Source organism: Ruditapes philippinarum, unplaced genomic scaffold (genome assembly GCF_026571515.1).
Source record: "Ruditapes philippinarum isolate M1 unplaced genomic scaffold, ASM2657151v2 ctg24_1_1_1_1, whole genome shotgun sequence".
Classification (NCBI taxonomy): domain Eukaryota; kingdom Metazoa; phylum Mollusca; class Bivalvia; order Venerida; family Veneridae; genus Ruditapes; species Ruditapes philippinarum.
Window position 1 is genome coordinate 191,664 of NW_026853760.1, and position 20,892 is coordinate 212,555.

Below are 20,892 nucleotides of genomic sequence, written 5' to 3' on the forward strand. Positions count from 1 at the left end.
TGAAGAGGAAAAAAATAACATTTACAAAACTTTTTTTATTCAGTTGATGTAATTTATTTGACAAAGTCATATTTTTATTTTTTCAATTAAACATTTAATACCATGAACTGAAATTCTTCAGTTTGGTTAAAATCAATGCTCTTTGAAATCGTTTGGTTCAAACACATTTAACTTCAAGTCCTTTGTCTCAAATTATTCCACAAAATACCAAAATCTTCCAAAAACTTCAAGAGGTTTCTTTGTTTATGTTAAGAACAGGCATAAAAATATTTAATTTTAAATCATATACCCGAAACAAGTCAGTCTCAATCATTTTCCATAGTCTTATGGTCCTTGTTTGATTCTCAGTAGTTAACAAAAAATCAAAGTTTGATAAATTGATAGATATAAAATCATGTTGTTTTAACTATAAATTAAACTATTGTAAGTGTTGCTGTGCCCCTTGTTTGTTTCAAAGTACATTACCATAAAGCATAGTGTCATGGTCCTTTTCTGTCATTCACAGTCCTTATCTGTCATGGTCCTTTTCTGCCATTCACAGTCCTTATCTGTCATGGTCCTTTTCTGTTATTCACAGTCCTTACAATTTGTCATGGTCCTTTTCTGTCATTCACAGTCCTTACGATTTGTCATGGTCCTTTTCTGTCATTCACAGTCCTTATGATTTGTCATGGTCCTTTTCTGTCATTCACAGTCCTTACAATTTGTCATGGTCCTTTTCTGTCATTCACAGTCCTTACGATTTGTCATGGTCCTTTTCTGTCATTCACAGTCCTTATATGTCATGGTCCTTTTCTGTTATTTCCAGTTCTTATCTATCATGGTCCTTTTCTGCCATTCACAATCCTTACGATTTGTCATGGTCCTTTTCTGTCATTCACAGTCCTTATCTGTCATGGTCCTTTTCTGTTATTCACAGTTCTTATCATTTACAGTCCTTACGATTTGTCATGGTCCTTTTCTGTCATTCACAGTCCTTACGATTTGTCATGGTCCTTTTCTGTCATTCACAGTCCTTACAATTTGTCATGGTCCTTTTCTGTCATTCACAGTCCTTACAATTTGTCATGGTCCTTTTCTGTCATTCACAGTCCTTATATGTCATGGTCCTTTTCTGTTATTCACAGTTCTTATCAGTCATGGTCCTTTTCTGCCATTCACAGTCCTTACGATTTGTCATGGTCCTTCTCTGTCATTCACAGTCCTTATCTGTCATGGTCCTTTTCTGTTATTCACAGTTCTTATCTGTCATGGTCCTTTTCTGCCATTCACAGTCCTTACGATTTGTCATGGTCCTTTTCTGTCATTCACAGACCTTATCTGTCATGGTCCTTACTTGTTTCAAAGTTAATAACCTCAGACCATAGTTCAGTTGTCCTTGTTTGTTTTTAAGTTATTCATTACAGACCACAGTTTCACAGCCCTGTTTGGGAACAAGTTATTCACCACAGACCACAGTTCAATGGTCCTTGTTTGGTTCAGATTTAATAGTTAAGACAATTAAAATCTCAAGATATATTAAGAAAAGTTTGAAAAAAAAATCAATTGTAGAATTTTCAAGAATTGCCAATTTCTTGCAGGGCAATTAAAGCTGAGAATGATACTGCCTGTAGGATAAATATATATTAGATACAATGATAGATTTCCTTTATATTGTGATATGCTGACAGTTATGAGTTCAGTGATGTGAACTTTGTACCTGATATATGACAGAATATATCATTGATGGCTGATATATATCACATGTTATCAACATCATGAACCTGTAACCTTCCCCTAGGTACTCTTCTACATGGTAATTTGTAACTGATTCTTTTCCCTGGTAACAGATTCCTTTCTCTAGGTATTTTGTAAATTAAATCTGCATAATTGATATATTGATATAATGATACATCTATATCAAGTACCTCAATGTTTAATATTGAATGTATAAAAATCTGATAATGCATTAATAAAAGGGACTTAATGCCAATTAAGACAGAAAGTTAAAGAAATATGTTGTTTAGAGAAAGACCATAAAGCTGTTGATTTGATGCATATAAATTATACCATACACCGAATTTGATGTATCATTTTAATTTTTAGTCAGACTCATCAAAATACCTTCTAAAACTTTAAAAGGGTTTCTTTATTGATGACAGTGTTTCAATATAGAGCCTACACATAATTTAAACTTCCAACTTGGTGAGAGAAAAAATAACCATCAGACTAATTGCTCGAGATCAAATGTCATGGAGAACACCTTGCCTGAGGTCTGAGGATCAAACCAGGAACCCCTGATTGGCTAAGTGGCTATCATGTCAAACTCTTGAGGTAAATTGCCGGAGGTCTGAGGATCAAACCAGGAACCCCTGATTAAGCTAAGTGGCTATCATGTCAAACTCTTGAGGTCTAAAAGGCTCTTTAATTACCACCTTTTTCAAGCCTCATGTTCTTGTAAAAGGGACGTTGTCTTGTTTTGATAAAACACTATAAAATAAATACTTATTGCTGGATAAAACTCTAAATGATTGCACAATGAGATACTCATGAGTACCAAAACTAATACCTTATTTAGAAATTATGATCAAGTTATTTGTTACATTTGTGAGATGAACTGTGCATATACAAGACCTGACTGCAAGCAATATGATATATGTGTTCAATTTACCTTTTCTATAACTTGTGATTGCGGCTCCTTGAAGTACTTTGTTTGAATCCCAGCGGAGAATAGACCACTGAAAATATACAAAATTATAACAAAAATTAAAATAGAACTTTCATTGTATGTAAATGAAACATCGAAATTGAGATATAGGCATTTATTTTCAAGCTCCTTTGAAATTTGAAAATCAACATAGGCACTGGTGTATTTTAAGGTATTACATACACCAGAGATTTTATTTAGAATATTAGAGATTCTTTGTGATGTTATCATATGATTTTAAATAAGCTTTGTTTCCTGTATTGATCTGTATTCATAATACAAGATGTAATGACTAAAACAACCTTCTATAAGCTTTGTCAGACTTCTGAGACTGATGATGCTGCTGTTTTTTCTCTTTTTTTTATGTAAATAAACTTGCCAGCATACGTTTATAACTATACTAAAAATTACATTGTCTGGAACCAGTCAATTTCTGCTCAAATTTAATATAGAGAAGAAGTAATGTACAAATTATACAAAATTATTATCAAGTATGACGCTATGCAAACATTATGAAAATGGAGAAGACACTCAATATTCTGTTTCAGGGAATCCCAGAATTCCTTCACATTAAATTGTTTATTAATGCAACATTCAAACTATCTGTTGTGTATCTTATTTCATTCCCTTTGACAGTGTTATATTGGAAAATCACAAAGGTTGGTGGTGAGTCATGTATTTCTCTCTATATCCCAACAACAGGGATAATTTGCTCCTGAAGCAATAAAGTACAAATAGCATAATAGCTCTGCTCAAACATGTAATATCTACATGGATCACTATGTTATTGATTTTTGCTCAAAATCAATTCTTTATAGTCGCATCACCGACATTTGTACGTTAAAGCTTGCAAACTAACAGTAACTCAACATTTGTATTTTAAAGCTTGCAAAGTAACAGTAACTTGGCTAACTCAGGGAGTAAAATTCTGAGCCTGCGAGTTAATAATCATATCAATCCATCAGAGACACAGCCTACAGTCATAATGTTATAAGCTGGCAATTAAATATGATGTAAAGCACAGATGTGCTTTTCCAGAAGCTATAGTTAAAATGGTGAATCCAATCAATACTGCATGAACAGCAAATTAAATGGTGCATAATATTACACAATAATGACTGGTCTGTGTACACCATCAAAGGTGCGTTTTATCATTGAATTAACTCAATTGTTACCAATTTACTTTAGGCTATAATCTTAAGGTATTTTAAAACATTTTAATTTTCATGAAGGCATTTAATAGATGGTAGAAGCTATACACCATGATCATGATGCAGTTGAATATACATGTACCATGGATTATTTTTACTACAACATTCTTGATCATTGTAAATGGTTTGCAATCAGTACCTACTTATTTTGAAGAAAGAAAAGAAAAAAGGAAAAACACACAAACATAAAATTAGGATAAATTTACTGATTTGCTAAACATTTTATCAGATAACAATAACTAAAATTAAATGTATTAACATAATGATGTGGGCAGATGTATTCTTTACAGAATGTGCTGTTTACTCTCGAAATCAATAGCCAACATGCAATCTGTTCTCTCATGCAACAAATCATATAATCCCAACATACTCTCCCAATGTTAAAACATTATGCTTACTTTACCACCGGACCTTAACTTTTTCTACCATGTTAAACATGTCACATTTTGTGCTCTCTACCATAAAATAGGGATAAAACAAAATGTCAATAATCTCAACTTTCATAAAATAAAACACATCTCTTTCAGAAGCCTGTAAAGTATAATTGAAGTATTATAGCTATTATATAATTGTTTGGCCATAATTTTCCTTATAAAAATCTTCAGCATCCCTAATTGGTAACATAACTGAATCAACTAAATTATAAGTTTTAGATTGGTAGAGTGATCAAAGTCCATGATTTCTTGCTCTTGTCCTGATCACTGTGGTTAAATTGAATGATTTCAGGACTTTACACCTCCTGGACATTTCACCTTTGGTCTTTACACCTCCTGGACGTTTCACCTTTGGTCTGTACACCTCGTAGACGTTTCGGCTACTTTTTTTTATAAATAATATTGTATACTGTATGGATTAATATCAGTAAACTTGTTTGACATACCTTAGTTGTTACACCTTAATTGGATTATATTGAGTGATGATTGAGATAACTCAATATCATATAAATTTGCATGATAGACATTGAGAGAATACTTGTTTTTTTAAATTTATAATGAAGAAATTTTATTTAAAAAATGACATTCTTGTTCAAATAAAATTTACCAAATATGTATCAATGTATGAAAAACAGATAAAAACAAAATGATCAGATTATTACAAAATTTTATTCATAGTCAATTACTATATCTACAATGTATGCACTATACAATAACAATTACCAATTATTTCAAATTAAATACTTTAATAGAAAAATACTCTCTTGTAAAAAAAGGTTAAAATATTAAAAATCATGTAAGTAAATAAATTAAATGTACTAACATTGAATTTTCTTTTATATAATACTGTGTGTATATAATACAAAATATTAAAAATCTATAATAATATAAAACATTTTGGACTAATCACAATGATTACTATAATACAATATGTACTGTACACTGTACACTTTCACTAGTTCAACCTTGCAAGTTTTCATTTGTTTTTTCACTGTTTTCACTGAAGTGACTATTTGTGAATGTCGACTCTTTTCACTATTTCATATTTATCAAATTTATAAAGTGGAGATGAAAAGACCAGGGTTTTGAGGGTGAAACGTCCAGGGATGAAACATCCAGGAGGTGTAAAGTCCAAACACCAATTGAATCCTGCTTAATGATTCATATGAGATTAATCTTATATATTTACTTAGCTTATAAAAGTGCTTATAATCAGAAGCCCACAATCTTTCACAATGGGGAATATCTAGATATAAAAATATAAGAAAGTTTAATCCACTTTTCCAGCTTTTATTTAATTTGTCAACACATATAGTTTAATCAGGCAGAATGATCTAATATAATAACATAATATTTAAATTTTGACATATCAATGAAAGTAAGTTTTACTTTCATTTACTCGAATTGCTTTTAAGACAAAAATAGAATATATTCAAATATATTAAGTAACATCTTGTTACCTGAAGTTTTTAACAAAGTTTTTAACATAACATAATTATATTTTCAAGTATTCAAAATAAGAACAGCTTAGTGTTCTTAACTAAATTTTAGTTGTTTAACATCAAACATTTACAAAATGTACATAGAATAAAAATACAACTTACCTAGATATAAAAATATAAGAAAGTTTAATCCACTTTTCCAGCTTTTATTTAATTTGTCAACACATATAGTTACTAATCAGGCAGAATCTGCCAGCTGGAAAAGGGATCTTTTAAGGGGTTCTCTCACTGTCCATTGGTTTAACTTAGTTGACCAATGATTAAACATTATTTCTGGAGAGGCGGAACTACAAGATCTGGCTTAATTCTGAAAATACTTGAGAAATAACTTACATATTTTCTAATCACTATTAGTAAATTTAATTGTCTATGTTTTTAAAAGAATAAAGTTTATCACAGATGTTAATATAACAAGCATTTTGCAATTCTTTGTCTAGTGTAAAAGGTTTTTAGCACATTGGCTTCTCTGTAACAACATGTCACCTGTTTGAGACATTCTAATTGACCACATAAATGTACTTGAGATTTAACAAAGAAAAAAAGGTATAATTTATTTTTATCATATATAAATTTTTTGAAATCAGAAAATACAAAATAAAATTTAAAATGAAATTCAATACAAATATTTCACTCACTTATTTAATATACACAATATAAAATATAACAAGAAAATAGCTAATTTTTTATAGCATAACACGTTAGTTGACCAATGATTAAACATTATTTCTGGAGAGGCGGAACTACAAGATCTGGCTTAATTCTGAAAATACTTGAGAAATAACTTACATATTTTCTAATCACTATTAGTAAATTTAATTGTCTATGTTTTTAAAAGAATAAAGTTTATCACAGATGTTAATATAACAAGCATTTTGCAATTCTTTGTCTAGTGTAAAAGGTTTTTAGCACATTGGCTTCTCTGTAACAACATGTCACCTGTTTGAGACATTCTAATTGACCACATAAATGTACTTGAGATTTAACAAAGAAAAAAAGGTATAATTTATTTTTATCATATATAAATTTTTTGAAATCAGAAAATACAAAATAAAATTTAAAATGAAATTCAATACAAATATTTCACTCACTTATTTAATATACACAATATAAAATATAACAAGAAAATAGCTAATTTTTTATAGCATAACAAATGCTTAAAGATCAAGGGGCACCTGTCTGGTGTTTCTTCACCAATAAAGTAATGGAAAGATGCAGTATGATCTTTACAGTGTTGCTGTTAAAATCCAAGAAAATTAATTACAGGTACGTATATGAATGTGAAATTAAGAAGACGAGATGTAACTAAAATCATGCCCTGGAGTTACAAGGTAATTTCATATTTTATATCCCTTTTAGGAATTAAACATCTTATTATACTTATAAGTAAGAGGAAGTAATTTTACATATATATTTCCTGATAAATATAAATCTTTGGTATAAAATGAAAATAACCATGTGTTCAGAATTTCCTTTCATAAACATTATATATTATTAATATACAGAAAAGACCAATCATATCTTTTAACATGAATGTTTATATCTAAAACATCTTAAAATATAAACTAAAACATACGTTTATCTGATTTATTATTGACAAAATTTGTGATTTATATGACAACACGGAGTAATAATACCCTGAATTGTATATTAAACCTATGTTCTTGTACAGTACTTGTATATATAATATATCAAAGTTTTCATTGTCTGCGGCTATTCCTGACTCCACAATTTTCTGCCTACTCGACAATTTTCTGCAGATTTTTATCTATGAGTGAATGTTAATTGTAATCAATGTTTCATCATAGACATTTGATGGTTTAATCAGATTCTTTGTCAGTCCAGCCTTGGTAATAGTTTGCTTAAAAGAAGCACTAAATTGCCACTCCAAACAACAATTGATATGGCTCTAATGTATACAACTTGGCAGAAATGGCACCATTTAAGTGAGATATTTGAACATCTTCTATATTTGTACTCAATATTAAAGCTACTGATCTTAAAAAGGACTCTATGCAATGGAGTTTTTTTTAAATAAAACGGACTGGATAAACTTTTTTCCAAGATGTGTACAATTTGATGTAGGCCTGGACCAATTACATGAATTGTGTGCAAACTTTCAGATAATTCGCTCCCTTATAGTTTTTTTTTTAAGAAAAAAAATTTTAAACTGTACAAAATGATCAAAATTGAAAACATTTAATTAATATTTAACTCAAATTATACTAAAAACCCCACAATTTTTTTTTCAATTTCAAGCTTTGCCCCTTCCAGCCATTACCAGCCTGACATATACCAAAAGAAGACAGTAGCATGTTATTCTCTATATCTCTTGCATATTTATTTGATTTAAAGAACACCATTTGATGTAGAAATTTTAATTTTTATGTTTTAGGCTTCTGTGCCAGTTAGTTAATAGCTCCTTAAATATTTAAAGAATGAAATGCTAGAGAGACAAAAAGAATATAAATAATGACCACCACACACCAAAATAGAGAGCTACTGGTACAGGCTCACAGCCACTCAGGTCATCATGATTAAAGATATTTTTACATTTAAATTGGATACCGGTAGTGGAAAATTTGAAGCATGTAAAGTAAAATAAACCAATTAAGAATGAAATTAAAGACTTGAGACTGAGGGTAATAAGGATTTTTTATTTGGCTCCTTCCCAATTTTAGTAAACAAAATGTCATGCCTTCAATGACATTAGTCTCCCAGTCAATTCACGGCCAAATCACAAAAAAACAAACTCAAGTAAACACAGACAATGTGAATAATCATGCAAATTATATAATGATCTTCATGCTAGAAATTTCCTGGAATAAATTGATTTATAGTCGAGCATTATTACACTAGAAGACACTGAGACAAAGCAAATAACAAGAGCTGTCAGAAGGACAGCGCGCTCGACTTTTTTAGTGCTTGCCTATAAAACAAAACTTTGACAGTTAAGGGCACACAAGACTTTAACTAGGAATTTCTAAGTACAAATCAAGAAACATTTTCACAGAGTTATCTTCTCTTGCTTACAGATAGGTCTCATGATGGCACATAAGAACTCCAACTTCCAAAGTAATATCTCAAATGGTTAAGTCAACAAGTGGACAAGAATGAAAATCTTAACTGAGTTTCTAAGTCAAAAAGGGCCATAATTCAAATAAAATCCTTAACAGAATTACCTTCTCCTGCCCATGTTTTGGGACCATGATGGTAAACAAGTATTCCAACTTTCAAATTAATATCTCAAACAGTTCAGTCAAAAAGTGGACTGGTACTAAAAACTTAACCAAGATTCTAAGCCGATAAAAGGCCTTAATTTTTAAAAAAAATCCTTGACAGAGTTACCTTCTCTTGCGTACAGATGGGGGTAATGATGTGAAATAGCATTAAAAGTTTCAAAGCAATATCTCAAAGGGTTAAGGCAATAAGTGGATTTTACCCATATTCAATGTATTTTCTAAGTCAAAAAGGGGCATAATTCTGTCAAAAACCTTGACAGAGTTATGTCCTCTTGTCTGTTGATGAAGGTCGTGATGGTTAACAAGTATGGTCAGTTTCAAAGCAATACCTCCAATGGTTTTGAAATAAAGTGAGGTGGTACAAAAAACTTAACCAAGCTCAATACACTTTCTAAGTCAAAAAAGGGCCATAATTCTGTCAAAAACCTTGACAGAGTTATGTACTCTTGTCTGTAGATGGAGGTTATGATGGTGAACAAGTATGGTAAGTTTCAAAGCCATACTTGTAATACTTCTGAAATAAAGTGGGGTGGTACGAAAAACTTAACCAAGGTGTGACGCCAACGCTAACGCCGACGCCGACGCCGGGGCGAGTAGGATAGCTCCCCTTTTCATAGAAAAGTCGAGCTAAAAATGCAAATTTTAATGCATGGATCTTATAATTACATGCAGAAGATTGTTGAAAATTCTATCGTGTTCACCAAATTTAAAAACTCAAGTATTCTCCATCAACTTGATAAAATTAGACTTGAAATAGCAATATGTTTATGAAAGTTTAGAATAAATTTATTGTTATTTTTACAAATTATGGATATTTTACAGTTGATCCAAATATTAATTCTTGCTTATTTTGATCCTGTTATTTTTGTATTTGTTTTGTTATTTGTAAATTTCAATCCAAACAAGGGGTTGTTTCTTTTCAAATTTGCAATATCTTACATATTATTTTTGTTACTATTAATTCTATAATTTTTACAATCAATTTTAGTTTTGTAAAGCAATGAAAACAAAAATTTGTATCATTTGAAGACAGTTGTTTTACTTAATTTTCTAGCATATCATACGGTATTTATAATTAAAGGTGATTTTTGGCAGAGGTCTAACTTTTTATTTATAAACTATTTTATCTTTAACTTTTAAAGTATTTATTTTTTTAAAACACATAGGAAAATATAACATTATGAAACTTTATATATAAAATTTACAGTGAACTATAAAAGCTGAGGAATATCTCTGAGAGAAAACATGCTTGCTATTTTCATCATAATCTTAATTAACTAGCACTTAATCAATCCCATCTTATTTCCTCTGTGAAGTGTGGGGTTGTGAAAGTAAACTGTATTAAAGACTTATCAGCCAATAAAGTATAGTTAATAGGACTAAATACCAGCATGCCATCGCTATACAGACTTAACTAATGATCTGAATGTTATTTTTTTTTAGAGTTGGTTGCCTGTTGGGGGGGGGGGGGGGGGGTAACATTTTACAAGTCTAATCTGATAATTTCCTGTTAGATAATGTTTTTAAGAGAAAATTTTGCTTCTCTGATTGTCTGCCAAACTGTCTTTTCTAAAAAATGTGAAACAAGGCAAAACAAACTACATTGTTTAGGCAACAAAATTACTGCTTGTTGAAAAAATAATTTTGTCTCAAGAGCCTTACAATTTCAACCTACATAACATATGTGTATTTCAACTTTGATAATTAATCCATTTAACCATCCATAAAAGTATGTATAAAGAACATACAAAGCATCATAAACGTCAGCAGTATTTAGGACATCCTGCAGGTCACCATTCTTTACTTAAACAGTCATCACAAAAATCAAATGAAATGGCTAAGTTACTTAAAGCAGAACAAAATACTTTATTTTTCATCATAGTTCATACTTAATCACTTAGAACTTCATCAACATTTTTTTTTTCAAGAAATATTTTATAAGAATATCCAAATTATACATTTCTACTGTTTGATATATTACATGTATTTTAAATACTTATGGAAAATGAGCTCATTGTAGACTTATCCACTTTGAAATTAAAATTCATTTTAAATTTTACAACAAAATATGATTTAATCAGATATTACCCTTTATAATATACCTTTACAGCCCTCTCATCTTAAAAAACATCTGAAATATTGCCAAGCAGATCACAAATTTGGTGTCAGGTTTGACAAGTTTCCGAGAATTTAAGAAGTTCCATCACCTCTGGTGTATTGCCAAATAAAAACTGTTTAAACTTGTTGTATTCATGCATGATATTGCCAGGAAAAACAATTTATTACCGATTCATTTATTGCTCTTTTCACCAGACATCAAATATTTACCTAGAAAAAAGCTATTTTTAAACACAAAATATGCCCTGAAGTTTTTTCCGTTTTATATCAGATGACTGTATTAATTGAAAGCCTTCAATAAATTGTAAACTATTGAAATTTCTCCATTAAGCTTTTAGAACAGTATAAATATTTGATGAACACATTCTGGTATCTTTTATTAAATTTCATCTTAAATTGTTTTTAAATGTACATTATCTACTTTGATCTTACTTTCACTGAACATTACTGTATCATAAACTATTAACATGAATAAGTTTATAACTTAATGTCAAGAATACATCCAGTCAATGAAACTGACAGTTAACGTTACTAATATAGGTCAATGAAACATTTTTTTTTATTCACATTTCAACTCATGAGTTTTAAAATTTTCATAACTTTTACATCACATAATTATAAAATAACGGTTATTAATAATTGGTATCAAAAATAAGTACATTGTAGATACATCTATTCATAGCTAGAATACAAATACAGAAAACTAATTCAATATGTTGTAGTATTTATAGTTATCTTTTACTTTTAAAGGAAAATGCAAGTGCAGATCTTCTCTGTTTTAGAAAAATATCAAGACTTGAATTTCTTTGACGGAATCATATAGACATCTTGGTTTTTAAGTCTCATTCAAAAAACTGCTATAAATACAGTGTTTAGGAGAAACATCATACAATCACCCTACCCATTATAAGTAATATAACATAGCATTACTTAAGTTACAATACCAGATTCAATGAAATCGATTTGTTTTAAACTAATTAAAATTTCATACATGACTCACAATATTATTGGATAAACCCTCTGAATTTTAGAGAAAATTGAATGACAAATAATTTGCTGCCAATAAACATGACCCTTTGATGTAGACTACTCTACTCAACCACTTTAACTTAAACAATTGATTTACATTTGAAGGAAGATCTTATATGACACTCTGCTTGTTAGTTATTTCAAGCTAAGGCATGCACCTCAGTTAAGAACCACCAACCAAAGCTAACAAGCTGCCTGGATGCAATGACCAAAGCAAGATTCAAATCCCCAGATTCAAGAGCAAATGATCTGCAATATGCTCCTCTAATTAACCCCTGGGCTTAGATTGGAGGCCTCTATAGCCAGATAAAGATTATATATATTATATTATATATATATATGAATTCAATTAAATTAGCTCATTACACTGCACCCTGATTGAATACTTTCAAAAACAATATCCTAGAATGCTAATTACTGCCAGATCAAAACAGACTGGTTCTTGTTTTCTGATTTTTTTCCCCCCTATTCTAATGGCTGTCATCACAGTCTGTAGTAGAAGAATTGTTCAAATATTCATAAGGTAATCTGGCAGTATTCACGTAAATTATTCATGTATAACAGTCAGTTTTTTTGTTTCAGCCTGTTGTTGCTGGATAATGCCACCAGTCAGATTGTTTGCTATGAACGGAATAGTTTTACAAAAATTTGACCTTACTTCAGGTGAACATATGACCGTATGACCGCAATTACTATTAATAAATAGTTTATACGATCTAAGGACAAGCTTTTGAACACACTGATTTATTAATTATTCAATATTTTACAACTCCACAGAATGAAAGCTGATATATTGTCATAATTACTCACTATTATTATATAAAGTTACATGCCATCTTATACAGAATTTGGAAAGTGAATATCTATGTTTTTGATCATCTGATCGTCAGTTTGGTTAAATTTTACAAGATGTTTGACAATTTTAATAACTTATAATTTTACCTAAATAAAGAATTTTACATTATATTTTACATAATGAGAGATTAATTTTTGTCAACATAGATCAAATTTGCTAAAGCTGTGAGCATACATTAAAATTTTATGTGCTATTGCCCTGAGTCAGCACAGTTGCTGCAACACTTTTATCTACAATTCTTAGTTGGCTCGTGGAAAACATTTTGGCTCTGACTGTTAAAGTAAATCTTTAAGACCTCAAAACAAAAGTGCATCACATCTTCATGATTATAATTCTATCTTGTCTCTTATATTTAACACCATAAGAAGGTAAGAAGTTCAGAGTTATTTACAGTTTACTAAATATATCATTCTTCGATTCAGAGAGAAAAGAACTGTTTATGAAGAAAAAACAAAGATTAATAGAAATATCTGGTCACTAGCCAGGCAACCTGGAGGCAAACAAGCCTGGATTTTCTCATTATACAACTGCCCGCAGAGCAAGTTCCTGTGTAAGCAATTAAGTTCATCTTAATTGAGAAAAAACTTCAAAGGCCCTGGCTAAGACTTATACCCAACCATTTAACTGGCTTCTAAATTTGGCAGTATCCACTCACTTCTTATTAAAATACAGGTGACAATTCAGAGTACATGAATGATCTACACTGGTGGCAAAGATAATACATGTACCGTATATAGATGCCAGCATTGCTGTTATTAAAATTCTATGTGCTTTTACACTCACTCAGTATGGGCAAAAATTTATGTGCTTTTGCCATCAGTATGGGCAAAAATTTATGTGCTTTTGCCATCAATTTATGTGCTTTTGCCATCAGTATGGGCGAAAATTTATGTGCTCTTGCGATCAGTTTGGGCTAAAATTTATGTGCTTTTGTCATCAGTTTGGGCTAAAATTTATGTGCTTTTGCCATCAGTTTGGGCTAAAATTTATGTGCTTTTGCCATCAGTTTGGGCTAAAATTTATGTGCTTTTGCCATCAGTATGGACTAGAGCTGTCATTGATTCAGTGCAAAGCATATCAACGATATATCGATATCAAGTGACTAAAATCAACGATACACCGATATATCGATATTATCCTATACTCACTTGTCTGTCATTCACTTTCATACCTGTTTCAATGATTTCAGTTAAAAACATGTCCTGTACAGTGTCTTGTCCACTGCATGAATTTTTACCAGACAATATATTTTTTGTCACCATTGCTATGAAATAATTCCACTATATAACATAAGCATAGCTTAACTGTTTCTGCATATATTTTGGGTGAATTGTATAATTTCTAGACATTTAATATATAAGTCAAAAGTATCGATTTTTTAAAATGTGTATCGATTTTTAATCGACAAAAAAATATCAACGATACATCGATATTGTCGATATCCATGACAGCTCTAGTATGGACGAAAATTTATGTGCTTTTGCCATAAATTTATGTGCTTTTGCCATCAGTATGGGTGAAAATTTATGTGCTTTTGTCATCAGTTTGGGCTAAAATTTATGTGCCTTTGCCATCAGTTGGGGCTAAAATTTATGTGCGTTTGCCATCAGTTTGGGCTAAAATTTATGTTTACCATCAGTTTGGGTTAAATGTGCGTTTAACATCAGTATGGGTTAAATGTGCGTTTACCATCAGTATGGGTTAAATGTGCGTTTACCATCAGTATGGGTTAAATGTGCGTTTACCATCAGTATGGGTTAAATGTGCGTTTACCATCAGTGTGGGTTAAATGTGCGTTTACCATCAGTGTGGGTTAAATGTGCGTTTACCATCAGTGTGGGTTAAATGTGCGTTTACCATCAGTGTGGGTTAAATGTGCGTTTACCATCAGTATGGGTTAAATGTGCGTTTACCATCAGTATGGGTTAAATGTGCGTTTACCATCAGTATGGGTTAAATGTGCGTTTACCATCAGTGTGGGTTAAATGTGCGTTTACCATCAGTGTGGGTTAAATGTGCGTTTACCATCAGTGTGGGTTAAATGTGCGTTTACCATCAGTATGGGTTAAATGTGCGTTTACCATCAGTGTGGGTTAAATGTGCATTTACCATCAGTGTGGGTTAAATGTGCGTTTACCATCAGTATGGGTTAAATGTGCGTTTACCATCAGTATGGGTTAAATGTGCGTTTACCATCAGTATGGGTTAAATGTGCGTTTACCATCAGTATGGGTTAAATGTGCGTTTACCATCAGTGTGGGTTAAATGTGCGTTTTACCATCAGTGTGGGTTAAATGTGCGTTTACCATCAGTGTGGGTTAAATGTGCGTTTACCATCAGTGTGGGTTAAATGTGGGTTTACCATCAGTGTGGGTTAAATGTGCGTTTACCATCAGTGTGGGTTAAATGTGCGTTTACCATCAGTATGGGTTAAATGTGCGTTTACCATCAGTATGGGTTAAATGTGCGTTTACCATCAGTATGGGTTAAATGTGCGTTTACCATCAGTATGGGTTAAATGTGCGTTTACCATCAGTATGGGTTAAATGTGCGTTTACCATCAGTATGGGTTAAATGTGCATTTACCATCAGTATGGGTTAAATGTGCGTTTACCATCAGTATGGGTTAAATGTGCGTTTACCATCAGTATGGGTTAAATGTGCGTTTACCATCAGTATGGGTTAAATGTGATGTTGGGCAATGTCATCAGGTAAAGATAGAGGCATTTAATTATATTCACAGTACTAGTTACTTACTCATTTCTCTGTAATTTGAGTTTGTGCTTCTTTTTGTCTATAATAATCTGTAATGTCAGTTGCTGGATATGCTCATACATTCCCTGAAATATAAGTGACATATCTTTTATTTCACCCTGAAAAAGGATAGTGTATACCTGAAACTAGTAGGTTCTCAATACACAATTTTAAATATGTTTTGATGCTACTGTGTGGTCACAGAAAAGACAACTTTGTTACAATGTTACAGTTAAAATTAACAAAAGAAACAATCAATAAAAATTTAAAATCCACATTAAACCAAAGGAGTTTGGTACATGTAAATGGCTGTGTTCAACATACAACTATGGTGATTTATAAAGCTCAGTGAGCTGTCTTTATATAATGGTGCATGGTAAGTCTAAGGCTCTGGGGTAGGGTCTAGGCTCTGGGACACTAAAATAGATCACTAAAAGTTAAACCATCTCAACTGCAATATCTGGACCACTCATAATACTATACACTCCAAAGTGGTAGAATGTAGTAATAAATGATAAATAATTTTAAGTAGTAAGCCAATTAAATACAAAACTTACATGTCCAATGTCCCGCACTCTTGTTGAGACTGGTTCCAGACTGTGTTTCTTTACTTGCTTAACAAACACTATCTGGAATGGTTTGGGAACCATTCTCAACAAGAACTGGTTAAAAGGGTATTCTTGCATTAATCTCCCTACATCACGTTCTGAAATGAATAACAAGTATATAAATAAGATAAATACATGAACATTTATAATTATATAAACCCTGAATATTTCACCATTTTTAAAGGTCTTGACTCCTTGACTGAAACATAATATAGTACATGTATGTTATATAATATAAATAATACACAGCAAACAGTACTTGAAAAAAACTTGATTATCTAACAAGCACCAGCACAACTCAAAAGGCATTGGTCACAACATCTCATAATAGATACATGTATTACATTCAAGAATTGCATTTTTAGAACTTAATTGTCGAAAATACTTTCTTTATTTATTGTATTTTTTATAAGTATATTAAGTTATGAATGGAATCGTTGTACTATGAACGCTTTGTGGAGAGATTACTTTGTAATTTAATGACCTTTTTGTTTAATTTCATGTGAAGGATGCAAGAAGCTGCGTTACTGGAAACTCTGGAATTGTAAACCATGGGTTTTACAGTAGATCTACAACTTAAAAGTGTTAAAATTCAGAATAGGTATCAAGATAATAGAAATCAAGCAACCCAAAATCAAGAGATAAATTAAATTATTACAGGATGATAAATTAATTATACGATACACAAAATGTATGCTAAAATAATGCGAGTCACAGAATTTTAAGAACCCCTAGACAAGAAAATCCCCCTCTGGAGCCGCGAAGATTCAGAAATTCAGACTACAGGTCAAAACAATTCCTCTCATCATCTCTTGCATGATTTAAGACATAGATCAATGCCTGTAATGGTATTTATCTCCTACTGCATCCCAAATATTACAAATGGCATTGATGGTATAATGGTTAGTTCAGCTCACTTTTGTCAGGATATTCTGTATTGATTTAAACACTTTGAGGGAATATCTATATAGCAAGAACTCACACAAAAGAGCTGATTCAGATGGTGATGTTTTCACAATGAACAACTAGTAAATTTTAATGAAGCATTAACACTGTACCTGAAATATTCCACTAATAGTGCTAGTACATGACATTGAAGTTGTATTGACCAAGCACTTGTGCAGTTAATTAGTCACGTTGGTTGCTTTTAACAATTTTTAGTGACAATTTTTTGTTCCAAAAAAAGGACTTGATTCTAAATGAAAGGTAAATGTATAACATTGTCACATATTAATTGATGTCACATTATTAATGATATCATAATCATATGATCAAATGATAACATGCACATAATTATACTGCATTTTAATGAGGCACATTAAATATTACAGAATTTGATTCACAGTCTGCATGTTAAATTCTCATACATATTTGTAGACTTTTTTTTATAAAATATTAAAACAACAAAAAGCTTTGGAAATAAAAATTAAAATATACTAATCAATGCTATAATTAGTTAAATTACATTCCAACAGCCCAAACCTACCTTATTGTACAAAACATGACAATTTAAAGATTGCCATAATTAGTTCTTCATACTTTACATAAAACAATTAAAAACTTTGAAGATACAGTCTCCAAAAGACCTTACCAATTTAATATATGTATTATATATTTATCTTATTCTGTATTTTAATTCTAAATACATTTTGTTTATGTTTTTCGACATGTTGCTGTTTTGTTTTGTTTTCTTGATTATAAAGTAGTATCAAGGTCTTCAAAAAAAGAGTTAATTCCTTTAATATAAATTAAATTAAATTTTATGTAAATTTTTTTCTAGCTGTTTTACAATTTGCTCATTTGACTTGAATTAAATCTATTGAGAAGGTCAGAGTTTAACTCTTTTTTAATACCACCCAGGATATGGTGTATTTGACTATGACTTTAATACTGTTTGTATTTAATGAATCCTACACACAGCTGGTGTCAATTTTAATACTTCACATTGATTTATTGGCTGCTGGAACAAATCTTCCAACAAACAATATCAAGCTGGCTGACATTATAACTCATTGACTCTACTGATCCATAAATCTGTCAAGAACAACAATTAGTAAGGAGTTACAAGCTGGAGTCAGTGGCAGTTGGTTCTCAGTTTGAGATCAATATACTGATCATTGCTGGATAAAAAAGCAACAATTGCATGCTGAGGTACATTTTGTACATTAGCCTGATTATTCATTATAGCTCAGATATCACTTTCTTTACTACTTTACTTTAAAATCACAGTCTGACAATAATCATGTCATAACATTGAAGATTTTTCAGACAGACTGAACTGTGAAGAAAAAGCAAAATGAATGATGAACACAAAATAAAACAAAACACAAAAACAAAACAAGAAGACAGTTATTGCTGAGTAGCATCACAAATTTTCCAGCTGCAGAGATGGATATGAGTTTTGTACGTTGTTAAAAAAAAATTCCACACCATTTAATTTTTGAACCCACAGGTAAAAGGTTCCTGATTTTACATGTCACTGTGGCTTCAGATATTAAAGAGAATGTAAATTAAAAGTATCCGGAACCCAACAAAATATGGGTTTTTCCCATCTAATTTCGGGACAAGGGTACAAACAACTTTGCACCATATGCTTCATGGTGAACTACTGTTCATAATTAAGTGATGAACCTGATGAGCTTATTATCGATGTTTTACCAAGTTGTAACAATTAAAGTCTGTTTAGTGTTTGAAATAATTTTTTGTCCAATGGGATTGCAGTATTTCAAATGAATGCAACACATTTACTTTGGTAAATCAGCAAACTGTTAATCAATCAGTCTAGTAAATCAACGGTTTATAAACTTAGCTGGTTAAAATTTATTGGTATGTATTAAAAAATAAACCGCCTCCGTGGTCGAGTGGTTAGAGTCGATGACTTCTAATCCAGTTACCTCTCTGGCGTGGGTTCGATCCCCGGGAGATGCTTTGGTAGTTTAGCGCGGAGGAAGGTAGTCAAGTACTGGTTTAACTCTCCAGGAACGATGGTTAGGAAACTACCCGCCTATATGACTGAAATACTGTTGGAAAAAGGCGTAAAATGACACAAACAAACAAACAAAATTTACAAAATCAAAAATTGGTCGCTGGGCTGCGTCGGTCTGACCAATTTAATTTTGTAAATACGTACTAGACCTATACTTGAATCCCAGGATTAGGTGGGAAAAACCTACATTTACGAAGTTCCACAGTATTTCTATGTCCATGATGACTTACATCTGGTGGAAACTGATTAACCTGAATAATTTGTTCCTGTAATTAACTGATTTTACCTGTTTTAAAAAAACAACTTTTCTATTAAATCTGTGAAGAAAACTGTGATCTTAATAATGAAATACTGGTATTGATAAAAAAAATCAATCTTGTTACTTAGATTGATCCAGTGCATCGTGACTCGTGACTGGCTTACGACATCTGCTACATGTATTTTTTTATCTCCAAACTAAGATGAAAATATTGTTGTTTTTTTTGTTTTGTTTTTTTTATTATTGTCAGCCTACATGTGAGGTCTTTCTCTGTATAATTAATTAGTTAGAAATTTCTTGATATCTGCATGGTATATAAGAATTATTAAATGAAGAAACATGAATACAAAATCCATCAATTAAAACAACAGATAATTAAGCCTGAAAAGCTAAAATTTAAGAGAAATTTTATCATTTTCCTTATTACGATAGCTGCAAGAGAGAGAGAGAGTATAATTATCTGCATGTTCATTAAAAGAATGATTCATAATGCACATGTTTTATATTCTTTGAAAACTCTGTCATTAATTCATATCACATAAGAATAAATTTGCAGGTATCATAGACAGGGTAATTTTATGTACTTTCTAAGAATTAATTACTAGATGCACGAAGGGTATGAAGTTTTTACAGATGAAGAGAATAGAATAGAAAACTCTGAGGTGAAGAGAGGATGAGCTGAGGAAAATACATCAAAGCTTTCAATAACTTACAAAACACATGTGGTAAAAGTAACAAAACTGGCAATTGCCATAGAAACCATTCATTACAGAAAATATGAAGTTCTAAAACTGGTTTTCAATCTTGCTTCCAGTGGAAGAGATTTTCTCTTTTTGGTTTATATATGATTGAAATTGTGGTTAACAATAATAAAATTAGACCGAAGGTGGCTAGTTATATGCTTAATTTACAAGGCTTCAATTTTCTTTTCCATAAAATTTTCCAAATCGTGTAATAATAATAATAATGTTGTTGTGCACCATATTGTCAATTAATTAAAGGATGAGACTTTTATAACCACACCTGGTAAAACTAAATTATTCTTGGACTTGACTGTAAACATTAATAGTTAAAACAATATCTTTAATGGCCATAGCATAATACATTAATTTTGAAAAATGTTATTGTTAAGGTGGCACTTTTGGGCTTCCCTAGCATTCCATATTAATTTTCCAAATGCAGCTCAAAAAAGTCAAATATCAAAACAGAT

At 31.0% G+C, this 20,892-nt stretch overlaps 1 protein-coding gene across 2 annotated transcripts in view; it reads right to left on the minus strand.

The window, feature by feature from the left end:
• Positions 1-20,892, minus strand: part of LOC132737777 (disintegrin and metalloproteinase domain-containing protein unc-71-like) — a 71,143-nt gene that overhangs the window by 47,633 nt on the left and 2,618 nt on the right. For both annotated transcript variants that reach the window (XM_060725123.1, XM_060725124.1), the window contains exons 2-4: positions 16,387-16,535; positions 15,833-15,915; positions 2,651-2,717 (exon numbers count right to left, since the gene is read on the minus strand). In XM_060725123.1, the coding sequence (XP_060581106.1) occupies positions 2,651-2,717; positions 15,833-15,915; positions 16,387-16,535 (299 nt within the window). The remainder of the gene's footprint in view (positions 1-2,650; positions 2,718-15,832; positions 15,916-16,386; positions 16,536-20,892) is intronic.